A 14,524-nucleotide genomic window follows, 5' to 3' on the forward strand; every position below is an offset into this window, starting at 1 on the left:
AGCGTGCTGTGTGAGCTGCTTCCATGTTTTTTTGTTGAATAGATAACATAAAAAAATATATTTTTCTAAAGTGATTTGTATCCTCTTTTAATGAGAAGGCACACACAATTCAAAAGTGTACGCACACGCGCACACACACACGTTGCTGCTCCTTGTGAATATTGATTTCACTCCCAGCTGCACAAACACTGACAGCTCTCTCAGTGCGATAACAGAAACACCAAACTGGCCTGTGATCCATGTTCTGTTCTAATTATTTTGGCCCACATCCTGACAGACTCTGACAAGCTACACTGCTCTCTAGTTGACAGTCAGAGAACTGCAGTGGCAATATTGACAGCCTTTCTGACAAAAAAATGGGACAAATAAAGCATTGGGAAGAGATGAAGCCCTAGTACCGACTTTGTTTTGTAAACACACAGAGGAACACAGGAGCAGAAGGCAATGTTACCTGAGAGCTGGAGTCTGTGGTGGACAGAGACAAGACAAACCTGATCTACAACGACTCCACAGCTCAGACACTCACTGGTCTAGGCAACAAAGGGAGAACCGCATTGTGATGTTACAATCACACAGGACAGTTCTTTAGCACAGGAGTTCTTTATGGAGTCTCAATCACAAAGGACAGAACGCTGACACGGGTGCTGCTTGAGGTCACCAGCTATGTTTCCATTAACTTGTCCAGTGATTTGTCGATTTAGAAAGTTTGCATAGAAAATACATGTGACAATTGCCTGCTAGGGTGCGTTTCCATTGAACTATCTTGTGTCGATGAAAACAGCTGGACATAATGACATCACACCTAAAAAATAATTTTGTTGAATGAAAATGTTGTGGTTGAAGTGTTTCCACTTCCCCTTTAGGCAAACTGTGCATTAATACATTTCCCTCCCACCTATCGGTTTCATGTCTCAGGTAGTCCGCGAAAGCCAGCATAGATAGAATGCAATAATTGGCTAATATTTGCCATATTCTAATAATGAATCATGTGCCATCGTATCGCCATGGTCCGTGCCATGGTGAGACTTGCACTCCTGTAGATCTGAACTAATTGGAAGGTGAAACCTGCCAGCCAACTAGAAAAGCAAGGCGAAGCAATTCTAAGCATTCTTGAAAGTCAGGACAATTCTTGTCCTACAAAGAAAAATGCTTATAGTTGAAAAGAAACACACATTCAAAACGCATTCAGAACAACTGGAAGCTCGGAACTCCGAAATAGCAGACTTCAGTGCATTCAGAACAACTGGAAGCTCAGAACTCCGAAATAGCAGACTTCAGTGCATTCAGAACAACTGGAAACTCGGAACTCCGAAATAGCAGACTTCAGTGCATTCAGAACTGAGAACTCTGGGGGGGGGAAAACAAGCTCCGACTGAGAAAAAAATCGATTTGTACAGCCATCCGACTCGGAAACTCGGGCCTCTTTCTAGAACTCTGACTTTCTGACCTGAAGATCACTGATGTCATGATTTGACCTATTTTTCCCGAGGTCCCAGTTGTTTTAAACACGGTACCTATTGTGGAGTGAGCTTTATAGTTACGCAGTGACATCACGTGCCCTGCGTACCTTCAAAATTATTCTTCAATCATAATTTATTCAAAAAACTGTTTCCAACGTCATTTGCCACAATACAATTTAGACAGAAGAAAAATCCACCCGTCGAACAGATAAAAATGTTGTCGATCTTTAGAAAATGTATCCTATATATTTATATATTCCATTTCCATTACACGTCTCAATGATTTTTATTTGCAACATTGCTTTTGTCGAATAAACCTGGGTCAATGAAAACCTGCTTACTGCCACATTTCTCTGATTTCACAATTGCACATGGTCTCTCTCTGATGTCACAATGGCACAGAGTGACATTTGTAGTGTCACAAACAAGAGTGATGATGTCAGGGGGTGTGTGTCTGTCTTACCTCCTAGGCTGAGAGCGCCGGTCATCCTCCCCACTGCCAGACTCCTGAGGAGAGAAACACACAGATGGTTAACACAACATCAGTGTGGTCAGCTAGTCCAGAGAATGACCAACTCTCACACTGACCAGTTGGGGAGTAATGGATCCCATTTAACTGATTTTTTAAAAAGTGTTATAACTGTAATCCACTACCTTACCAGCAAAAATATTGTAATCAGATTGACAGATACGTTTGAAGAAATACATGATTATTTCTAGGGTAACTTTTCAATTCAGAAAGAATGTTTGCACCATTTTTCTGACACCTTTCTGTTTCAATAATCAGGGTTCCATCCAACCATTTCATGTGGATGAATAAAAAAAAAAAAAATCATGACCGGGCTGATGGAAACACAATATGCCAGTACAATTTTATAAATTGCTAACAGACAATTTATTTGTTGACATCGTGGGATTTATTTTTGTCGATACAATTAATTATGTGAGAAATTGCGGTGGAAAACGCCTTTATGCACAAATATTGATATAATATTCATTTCGAAATAAACTTGGAGTCACGCGATATGTTGTGTGGTCCTCCCACTACGACTCAGGAAAGCATGCAGTTTATTAAACTACATATTAAATAAATTATGATGAACTTCACAGGGTGGTGAAAGTGCACGTGATGAGCTTGATGCTCCTTTCCAATACATATTGAGGGTCGTATTCTGGTGACATAATCGATGTGGCTACCATTTGACAAATAAAAATAAAATTGCTCTTATCCATAGTTTCATTGTCGGTAGCCGTACCCGCACTGTATATGTGACCTGTTGAGCAGTTGGCTAGAGCACACCAGCCTAGACCAGAGTGGGCACATTTGCTTTATAACACAACAGTATGTGACCAAACCATCAGTAGAGTTGAAAATGCGATGGAAACCCATTTAACTTGTATTTTTCCATTTGGTACCTGGAAATTGAACCTTTATTTTTATGTGTATACATCTTCACGCACAGATTTGTATCCGCAATAAGTCAGTTTGATGGAAACATCTTGTGTGAAAAAACACGCCATATGTACATTTTTAGAAAATTCGCATGAAAATTGGTTGCAAATTGGATGGAAACCTAGCTAATGACATTGAAATAAGCATTGAAAAAAGGTGCAAGTTTAAGTTAGTTTCGCCTGAGTGAGTCTGACCACAAGTCAGAGACCACTATGATGACCCACCAAATGCGTTAGCTAGGCTAGGGGTTAGGGTTAAGTTTAGGAAGGGAAGGGTTGGCTAACTTGGTAAGTATACTGAACAAAAATATAAATTCAACATGTAAAGTGTTGGTCCCATGAACTGAGATAAAAGATCCCAGAAATGTTCCACATATACAAAAAGCTTATTTCTCAATTTTTGGGGCACAAATTTGTTTACATGCCTGTTAGTGAGAATTTATAATTTTCCAAGGTAATCCATCCACCTTACAGGTGTGGCATATCAAGAAGATGATTAAACAGCATTACACAGGTGCATCTTATGCTGTGATTGTGGCCTCTGGAATGTTGTCCCACTCTTCAATTGCTGTGCGAAGTTGCTGGATATTGGCAGGAACTGGAACGTCGTACACGTCGATCCAGAGCATCCCAAACATGCTCAATGGGTGACATGTCTGGTGAATATGCAGGCCATGGAAGAACTGGGATATTTTCAGCTTCCAGGAATTGTGTACAGATCCTTGCGAGATGGGGCTGTACATTATGCTGAAACATGAGGTGATGGCAGCGGATAAATGGCACGACAATGGGTCTTAGGATCTCGTCACAGTATCTCTGTGCATTCAAATTGCCATCAATAAAATGCAATTGTGTTTGTTGTCCGTAGCTTATGCCTGCCCATACCATAACCCCACCGCGGGGCACTCTGTTCACAACGCTGACATCAGCAAACTGCTCGACCACAGGACACCATACACGCTGTCTGCCATCTGCCCGGAACAGTTGAAACCCAGATTAATCCTTGAAGAACACTCTTCTCCAGTGTGCCAGTGGCCATCGAAGGTAAGCACTTACATACTGAAGTTGGTTACGACGCCGAACTGCAGTCAGGTCAAGACACTGGTGAGGACGACGAGCATTCAGATGAGCTTCTCTGAGACGCATTCTGACAGTTTGTACATAAATCTTTGGTTGTGCAAACCCACAGTTACATCAGCTGTCTGGGTGCCTGGTCTCAGACAATGGTCTGGTCTCAGACAATCCTGCAGGTTAAGAAGCCAGATGTGGAGGTCCTAGGCTGGCATGGTCTGCAGTTGTGGGCATATGCTTAAAAGATTCTGGTGAAAATACGCTCGGCCTTTATCAAAATGAAATGTTTTTGCATATTTTCAGTGTGGGACCTGTTTATGTTAAGGGGGGTTGTAGCCTAAGCTAACCAATTCTGAATGGCTCTAGCAGTTCCTAAAGTGGAAAATAGACAAGACGTAATTATTCCAAAACTGCAGCTCGTTGTCGGAACACATTTTCCTACTTCAATCAACCAGTCCATTTAGAATTCGTGATAAAACTGTCATCATTTGGCAAGGAATGTAGCTTGTGTATCCCATCAATTAGATATGTTTTTATCCCCCTAAATTTTTATTTTACATTTAAAAATGCATTTCCTGCAATTCTACACAGTTTGACTTGACTTATCATGCCCATTTTCTGGGGGATTTTGATGAGGATTTTGAAACCACAGTATAAGTGGACGGATACGTGCTAATTTTCTGCTACTCTACACAGTTTGCCATGAGGCTGAGAGAAAATGTTGCAGTTTTAAAGTAACAGTCCAGTGAAAATCACACTTTTAAAAAGTTCAGATTCTGTTAAACCCCTAGAGTCAATATCCATGCCCCCACAGAAATCTAATCATAATTATTTTTTTTAAATCCCATAAAAATATGTCAGTTTAAGCTAGATGTATCTGTTTTTTTTGCATTTGACGCGTCTCAATCCACCGCATTGCGGTGACAGAGCGGTGCTTGTCAGACCATGAGACATCCCGAAAATTGGTATTCTGTACTGTTTGAACGGTTCGGCCAACAAACTATTATGAACCCTGTAAGGAAAGATTAGACTCTCGCGATGGCGTTCTCTGTCTTGAGACTCATCTGAAGTCGGTACAGCCGATCTGACAACTTCTGTCTTTAGGCGGTGAACAGTTTGGGCTACACACTAATCTGTGTAAAGGTGAGACTCTCGGGAACACGAACATGTTAGTTGTTTTCTCTAGGACACCCACGGGCCTCACAAGACTTGTCTGAAGGCCCCCTGGTACCAGTCAAAAAAAATGTATGGAATTATATATGGAAACGTTTTAGTGACAAAAATAAGGGGTTATTATTTTTATTAGTAATGTTTCCTGATCTTTCTTGTGTCTGTCCTATATCCTGAGATATATCGGAACAAACTTCCGTTTGATTTTTTGGGGGTGTCTATCAGTTCCATGTAGTGAATCTGTTATTCAATGCGTTTTTATGGGCTAATAGCAGTACAGCTAAATAAAATGTTTAAATCAAATTATTGTATATATTTTTTGATACATCAAATAGCAAAATTATCCTTTGTATGAACCTCTCAAAACAATCCCATATAACTTAGTAGAACCCACCCTCCCCCAAATCCTGTGAAATGACGTCAACATATACTGGAGGAGTTACTGGCTAGCTACAAGTGGCAAGCTTAGCTAACACACTAGCTTCTGTACGTCGGTCATGGCGCGCATGACTAGAATAACACGTCGATGAACCACCAAAGGCATACCCCATTTCTGTTTGAAAATTGAGGAAGGAATAGGAGATGGGCCGTTTTTCATGCCCAAAGTCTACCGTTAAAGCTAATTTCCTGCAATTCTACACATTTGGCCATAGCTTATGATGTGTTCTTATGCTATCTGGGGGGCCCCCCCCCCGACCTCTCTTCAGGGAAAAAAAATAATATTTCACTTGACTGTTCATGCAGCCACAATGCACATTTCACCAAATAGTTCTACAGTATTTACAAAAAAGATTTATCTCTACAATTGAGTAGGCTAATAAGTCATTAGTTTTTAGATTATGCTCAGGTTAAACAATCGGGCTAATCTATATTTCCAAGGCTTGAAGATCAAGGGGTATTTAATGAATTGGAATGACTGGAAATTATACAGACTTTGGTTTTTAATGTGGAGATATAGCCTAATCAAATTATTATCTGTAGGAGAAAGCAATGGGTTTAGAAGACTAGATGTGCAACCCATCAAGTCAAATGCAACACCCAGTAACTATGTATCTAACATTGATTTATCCTGCAATATATGTTGTTCAATTGGTAATATTCATTTTTGATTACTTTACTGAGTTTGGGTAATCCAAAAGTTACTTCACTGATTACATTTAGAAAGTAACCAATCCAACCCTTGCACTGACACACACCAGAGAATGACCAACTCTCTCCCTGTCACACACACACACACACACACCAGAGAATGACCAACTCTCTCTGTGTCACACACACACACCAGAGAATGACAAACTCTCTCTCTCACACACACACAGAGAATGACTGCGTGCAACAGGCTATGCAGTTTAACTACCCCTATTAGAGCAGAGACGAGCCGTTCAGCCTGGATTCAATTTGCTCACCCTCTCCAGGAAAATGACCTCAGTCTGTTTATAAGGCGCGGTCCGAGAGAAAAAGATTCACACACAAACATGTTTACATTCTCCCTGACTGTCTAGTTTTTATTTTGGTGATTGTTAGTTCTCAAAGATGATCTTATTTAAAAAAATATAGCTCCATTATCTTTCCTACATACTTTATCTGGTTTTAATCGCTTAAATTTACACGGAAAACATTTTACCATCTTAAATAATTTCCCCAAAATATATACATTTATTTTTTATTTTAAAAAAATGCAGTGGGGGCCATTATTTATCAACTGCAATGCACCTCTGCTAAATGCATACAGGGAAAACACTGACCTCCATCTTAACACAGCTGTAACACATTATACTCCACTAGTATATATTTTATGCTTCTATTTTTGCAACAACAAAAAAAAGGAAAAAAAGAGAACCATTAATGTATATGGCTGAGCGAAGATATTATGACCAGAGCCTCAAAATGGAAATTCATGAAGAGTGGGGAGACAGTGTGGTTCAGGGTTTGGTTACCGAAAATGGAGTGTGTGTGTTGGTCAGTGTGGACAGATACCAGGATGGGGACAGGTTTTTGTGTTTGTCTGGACAGGAAGTGAGAGGAGAAGCACAGATTCCTCCGGTCGGGACATTTACATACATGCAAAACCCTCAAGGTGAATGGAAATGTGTGCATGTAGTTCAAGACATGTCATATGACGGGGCAGTGAGATACCCGATGGGTTGGATGATAAACTTCACCTCAATTATCTTTAAAAAAATGTTTTATACTTAACAGTCAATCAATATCCTCCATCTTTAAGACAATGGAAAAATCCTATGCTTCATTATCTAAAATATTAAGAGTGTTGGATTTGAGGACATGTTGGCCGGAGAGTAGTGCAGGAGATAGGGGTAAGAACAGGTGGGTTTGGGCAGGTGTGATGTTGTAGATGTGTGTGTCTGTATATATGTTTTGGATTGTTTTAAAAATATATAAATTAATAAAAAAGTAGTGTGTTGTGAGGCATCTGCAGGATAGGACGGTAGGGGATGAGGTGAATCCCCACCGCCATTCAACGTTGTCCACTTTGACCACTTAGGCAGAGAAGGGTGATCTACTGAGTGTAGGAATCCCTTGACTCCATGGAGTATTACAGCAGCAGTGTGTGTGTGTCTGGCTCTCATTGTCATAGCAACACTGTATTGGAGCTGGCCAGGTTCACCATGGGGTTCTAGAGAGCGAGAAGACCCAGTGGGCATCTCACAAGACACCTCACACACCACCACCCAGCCATGGGACACAGCGCATGTATGCGTTGTGGGTTTTGTTCATTAGGATCCCCATTCGCTGATGCAGCAGCTACTCCTCTTGGGTCTACACAAAGGATAGATAGATGTGCATTTATTTGTATCCCCATTAGCTTTTGCAGAAGTAGCAGCTATTGTTTCTGGGGTCCTGTGTGGAGGGCAGGGGGAGCGTAAGCAAGGCAAGGCTATCATCTGGCCTCACTCACAGAACCTGTTCAGCTGGGGGAAGGCAGAGAGAGAGACGTCAATGACACGGTCATGTCCAAGATCACAATGCCGTTGAGGAACGTTCTGCAACATAACTCAACAACACAACCTCAGTTCACACTGCTTGTTTTGAGAGAGCTAAAAGCAAATGACAGGTTGTATTTCTTTCTGTCCCCCCAGACCGCCAAATCAGTACTGTCTTTGACTCCAAACAGGCTCAACTGGTCGAAACAGACAGTTCAAGGACAGACTGACAACAACAACCATGGTAGTGGTTTACCTTAGTTTGAGGCATCTTCGGCAACTAAACTGTTACGCCATAACACAGAGCTGCTTCCCCGATAAGCTGACACTGACTGACTCACCAGAGCACAAACACTCAAACTCTGGTGAGTTTGTGGCATTGACTGGTGTTATGACTAATCTCGCATCCTCATGAGATCAAGGTGTTACTCACAATATATCGTGATCTGATAACATCGCAATGAAGTCCTACCATTTTACTTCGGCCCAACAGACTTCTGGTTTAGATGAAAACACAGAATAGGGGAGATACACATAACTTGTTGTGTATGTAAAAAGGCAGAAAATTGGCAGATTTTTCCCCCTTTGTTTAAAAAAAAAGTAGGGTTGCTGCAGTTTCTTATTATCTACATTGTGAGAAATGTAGAGTAAGAGTACTTTCTAAAGGCAGAGCACCCAATGAGGGACGTAGTCCTGAGAAGTGAACCACTACTATTGCTCCACTTGTGGCATTCAAGAGCTGAAGAGAAAGAATGAGAGGGATTGATCGTTGGAGTAGTGGCATTATACCGTGCTTCTACATCTACATTGCTTGCTGTTTGGGGTTTAAGGCTGGGCTTCTGTATAGCATTTTGTGACATCGGCTGATGTAAAAAAAGGGCTTTATAAATAAATGTGATTGATAGCTGCTAGAAGATACTGAGCCTACTTTACACTTGTTTATACTGAGCTGCACGGGAGTCAAAATGCTGCTGGTTTTACCAGAAAACTGCAATTTTCATCCTCACGCTAGCTAGCATTAGCCACAGCAGCAATTATGGAATGGCACACCTGAGGTTTGTTTTTTCGACCCATATCTCGTGCCAGCTCCATGATTGCGTTCCGACCCCAGTGCAGTTCAGTAAAAACAAGCGTAACAGTTGGAATATTCTGGCAAGGTTGACAGATAATACTACACTGTACCCAAGACAGACACATTGTATGTTGAGTGAATAGTTATCTGGTTCTTCAGGCAGCCTACAACTACTAGCACTCACTATTATGCAAGTGACCCTTGGACCATGCAGGAACCCAGAGCACTATTTAGCAATGTGCAGCATGAACTCTTGCTTCCTCATTGCCTGACAGGCTTCTGTAATGAGGCACAAGGCACACAGGCGGTGTGTAAATACCGGAACCCGGTTCAGCTGCTTTGCATAGATAGATAATACGTCTACACCGGTCAAGGCAATAAACTACTAGTTTACATGCCAACGACACAACAGTCTAGAGACTTGTAAATTACCCGCATTCATACGCGTCACGAGTACCACAAGGCTTTATATCATACTGAAGAGCAGGAAATGTGGCTTTAGTTAGTTACTTCTCCAACGAGAAACGGGTCACGGTTTATTCCAGGAAACAAAGAAAGTGACCAAACCATGTTCCTGGTCTGATAAAGTGTTTTTTGATGACTTGGGGAGGCCAGTTATTCTAGTGAGCGAACCTGCCCATTTTACAGTAGACTACGGTCACTCGCTGATGTGTCTAGTAGCCTGGGTTTACCGGCGTGTAAGTTACGTCGCGATGTCAGTAGTAGCTGACGAAACCTACCAGACAAAATGTAGCCTATATTTCTCCTCATGAAACCATACTAAAGATGTGATACGATTTAACATACGTTTCATTATCTGTGCTTGGTAAATTTGTTGCAACAGTGATAGATAGCTATAATACATCACATTTAGACTGATACATTTGCTACTGTATTCCAAATTGAATATACATTTTACGCATGCGTACAAGTACAAAGGCAGTTATGTACAGTCCGCAAAAACAGCGGAAATCAACCCAAAGCTACGAGCGAGAGATTCGATGGTTGGGGGGTCGAAACGACCGTGGCTTACCGAAACACAGGGGCTGGAACTGGTGCTGGGGGTCGGCGAGCGCTGCACGGTAACCAGCGCCATTCAGCGACCGGGAAACAGATACCTGAGAGAAAGCGACAACGGAAAGACGGTCATAATTGTTTCAAGAGAAACCAGCTGTACCCATGGTATTCGCTCGCTCGTTCGTTCTCAGGCAGCTACCTACTCCCCGGCTATTTCCTCTGTATGGATGATCAGCGCATGCGCAGCAACCGCCAGCTGTTAATTCCGATTAACCCGTGCTGGAAACAGACAAAGCAGCAGACAATACACCAGAGGGGTATACAGTGCATTCGGAAAGTAATCAGACCCCCTCACTTTTTCCACATTTTGTTACATTATAGCCTTATTCTAAAATGTATTAAATTGTTTTTATTCCTCATCAATCTACACACAATACTACATAATGACAAAGCAAAAACTGTTTTTATTTAATTTTTTCAAATGTATTAAACAAAAAATAAGAATGAAATATGACAGTTACATAAGTATTCAGACCCTTTACTCAGTACTTTGTTGAAGCACCTTTGGCAGCGATTATAGCCTCGAGTCTTCTTGGGTATGACACTACAAGCTTGGCACACTTGTATTTGGGGGAGTTTCTCCCATTCTTCTCTACAGATCCTCTCAAGCTCTGTCAGGTTGGATGAAAGATAAGCTTGAAATGGGCATAGTCTAATTGATTCAACAACAAAAAACACATATTTTCTTAGTTAGCTGGCTAACTCGTTGAGCCTTCTTTGTAGTATACCTCTTAGTGTAGGCTATGAAGTGATTTCCCACACTCTCCATCTAGAATAATAATAAACATGGCTGTCTGACTTGTCTTCTGCTGGATTTACATTGTCGTTTTAGTCATTTAGCAGATGCTCTTAACCAGAGCGACTTACAGGGCTAGGTAAGATAACCACATATCGCAGTCATAGTATATTCATGTTTCCTCAATAAAGTAGCTACCAGCAAAGTCATAGCTAGTAAGGGTGGAAAAAAGTCAAGTGCAAGTGTTTGTTTCTGAAAGGATGTATTTTTTGGGGGTGGGGTGGGGGGGGGGGGGTATTTATGATACTTTGAAGAGGTAGTGTTTCAGATGTTTTTGGAAGATGGGCAGGAACTCTGCTGTCCTAACGTCAGGGGAAAGCTAGTTCCACCACTGGGGTGCCAGGACAAAGAAGAGCTTGGACTGGGCTGAGCGGGAGCTGTCCTCCCGTAGGAGTGGCAGGGCCAAGAGACCAGAGCTGGCAGAAAGGCGTGCTCAGGTTGGGGTGTAGGGTTTGAGCATAGCCTGAAGGTAGAGTGGGGAAGTTCCTCTTGCTGCTCTGTAGACAAGTACCATGGTCTTGTAATAGATACGAGTTTCGACTGGAAGCCAGTGGATTGTGTGGAGGAGCAGGTTGCCATGGGAGAACTTACTTGCCTTTTTTGTGTGCTTTGAGAGTCTTTGAAAACTATATAAGTTGAATAAATTATTATTATTATATGCAGTGGGTCTTCAGGACAAAGGTTTGGATTGAAACCCTACATTATCCACTATCAGCTCAGTTTTGAACTAGTGAGCACGGTGAATCTGAGGGAGAAAGTCAAGACTGTGTTTCTTAGCTCCTGTGGCACAAGTCTCGCTGCCTGTCTGAGCTTGCACTATGCTGCTACTCTCTTTAACCGCAAGTAGGTAGAAGATGTCACTAAGTGCTGAAGGGAATAGCCATTGCATCAGCTGTCTGCGGTTGCAACACTCAATATAGAGTTCCAAACTTCCTCTGGAAGCAATGTCAGCACAAGAACTGTTCATCGGGAGCTTCATGAAATGGCTTTCCATGGCCGAGCGGTCACACACAAGCCTAAGATCACCATGCGCAATTCCAAGCGTCGGTTGGAGTGGTGTAAAGCTTGCCGCCATTGGACTCTGGAGCAGTTGAAACATGTTCTCTGGAGTGATGAATCACGCTTCACCATCTGGCATTCCGACAGACGAATCTGGGACAGGCTGGTGCCAGGGGAACGCTACCTGCCCCAATGCATAGTGCCAACTGTAATATTTTTTCATGGCTCGGGCTAGACCCCTTAGTTCCAGTGAAGGGAAATCTTAACGCTACAGCATACAATGACATTCTAGACGATTCTGTGCTTCCAACTTTGTGGGAACAGTTTGGGGAAGGCCCTTTCCTGTTTCAGCATGACAATGCCCCTGTGCACAAAGCGAGATCCATACAGAAATGGTTTATCGAGATCGGTGTGGAAGAACCTGACTGGCCTGCACAGAGCCCTGAACTCAACCCCATCGAACACCTTTGGGATGAATTGGAATGCCGACTGCGAGTCAGGCCTAATCGTCCAACATCAGTGCCCGACCTCACTAATGTTGTTGTGGCTGAATGGAAGCAAGTCCCCACAGCAATGTTCCAGCATCTCGTAGAAAGCCTTCCCAGAAGAGGCTGTTACAGCAGCAAAAGGGGGGACCAACTCCATATTAATGCCCATGATTTTGGATTGAGAAAATTAATGACCATGATTTTGGATTGATTTTTGGCCTGAAAACAAAATCTGTTCGGCCCTCCGTTGAATTTCGAAATCCCGATGTGGTCCTAATGGCAAACTATACTATCTATAGTGCACTAGTTTTGACCAGGTTCTCTGTTCAAAACTAGTGCACTAAATAGAGAATAGGGTGCCATTAGGGACACTCACTAAATTCACACCATCCACACACACAGCTGTTATGTCAGCAGGAAGTGTATCGCCACCTCCACCACTTCCTCTTCCTGTAGCCCCTATCCCCCATAATACAATGTGCTCAACAACAGCAATATAGGTCTACATAAACAATATAGTGTGCATTGTCCTATAATTCTGGCTATGTTCAAATGTCTGTTTTGTTTTAAAGGATGGTTCTGATGCAAAACAAAGTTTTGTTTAGACAACCAATACGCACATGGACAACACCTGTTTACTCAAACAGACACACATGAGCAAACATCCAATGTAAATAGTTTTTATCCTAAACCACTATACTGTGCTTTATCTCCATGAGAGGGATTTGCTGCTCTGTCGAGTCTTCTCCAACAGAGAAGCAAACCCTTCATGGGTGGTGAAAAGGAGAGATAGTTTCATGAGTGGAGAATAGAAAAGGAGACATATCTTTATGAGTGGTGAAGAGGAGTGGAGACATATCTTTATGAGTGGTGAAGAGAAGAGGAGACATATATTTATGAGTGGAGAAGAGAAGAGGAGACATATCTTTAAGAGTTGAGAAGGGGAGACATATCTTTATGAGTGGTGAAGAGAAGAGAAGAGGAGACATATCTTTAAGAGTTGAGAAGAGGAGACATATCTTTATGAGTGGTGAAGAGAAGAGGAGACATCTTTATGAGTGGTGAAGAGAAGAGGAGACAAATCTTTATGAGTGGTGAAGAGAAGACGAGACATATCTTTATGAGTGGTGAAGCGGAGACATATCTTTATGAGTGGTGAAGCGGAGAGGAGACATATCTTTATGAGTGGTGAAGGGGAGAGGAGACATATCTTTATGAGTGGTGAAGAGAAGAGGATACATATCTTTATGAGTGGTGAAGAGAAGAGGAGACATATCTTTGAGTGGAGAAGAGGAGACATATCTTTATGAGTGGTGAAGAGAAGAGGAGACATTTCTTTATGAGTGGTGAAGAGAAGACATATCTTTATGAGTGGAGAAGAGAAGAGGAGACATATCTTTATGAGTGGAGAAGAGAAGAGGAGACATATCTTTATGAGTGGTGAAGGGGAGAGGAGACATATCTTTATGAGTGGAGAAGAGACATATCTTTATGAGTGGTGAAGAGGAGAGGAGATATATCTTTATGAGTGGTGAAGAGGAGACATATCTTTATGAGTGGTGAAGAGGAGAGGAGACATATCTTTATGAGTGGTGAAGGGAAGAGGAGACATATCTTTATGAGTGGAGAAGATAAGAGACATATCTTTATGAGTGGTGAAGAGGAGACATATCTTTATGAGTGGAGAAGATAAGAGACATATCTTTATGAGTGGTGAAGAGGAGACATATCTTTATGAGTGGTGAAGAGGAGACATTTCTTTATGAGTGGTGAAGAGAAGAGGAGACATATCTTTATGAGTGGAGAAGATAAGAGGAGACATATCTTTATGAGTGGTGAAGAGGAGACATATATTTATGAGTGGTGAAGAGGAGACATATCTTTATGAGTGGTGAAGAGGAGACATATCTTTATGAGTGGTGAAGAGGAGACATATCTTTATGAGTGGTGAAGAGGAGACAGATCTTTATGAGTGGTGAAGAGGAGACATTTCTTTA

At 41.9% G+C, this 14,524-nt stretch overlaps 1 protein-coding gene across 1 annotated transcript in view; it reads right to left on the reverse strand.

Moving 5' to 3' along the window:
• The window catches only part of ssh2b (slingshot protein phosphatase 2b), a 43,825-nt gene extending 33,438 nt beyond the window's left edge, over positions 1 to 10,387 (reverse strand). Inside the window, exons 1-2 of the mRNA XM_038965347.1 lie at positions 10,201 to 10,387; positions 1,924 to 1,967 (exon numbers count right to left, since the gene is read on the reverse strand). Of these exons, the coding sequence (XP_038821275.1) occupies positions 1,924 to 1,967; positions 10,201 to 10,263 (107 nt within the window). The 5' untranslated portion in view covers positions 10,264 to 10,387. The remainder of the gene's footprint in view (positions 1 to 1,923; positions 1,968 to 10,200) is intronic.
• Positions 10,388 to 14,524: the final 4,137 nt, after the last annotated feature.

The sequence above is a fragment of the Salvelinus namaycush genome, chromosome 26, assembly GCF_016432855.1.
Source record: "Salvelinus namaycush isolate Seneca chromosome 26, SaNama_1.0, whole genome shotgun sequence".
NCBI classification, from domain to species: Eukaryota; Metazoa; Chordata; class Actinopteri; order Salmoniformes; family Salmonidae; genus Salvelinus; species Salvelinus namaycush.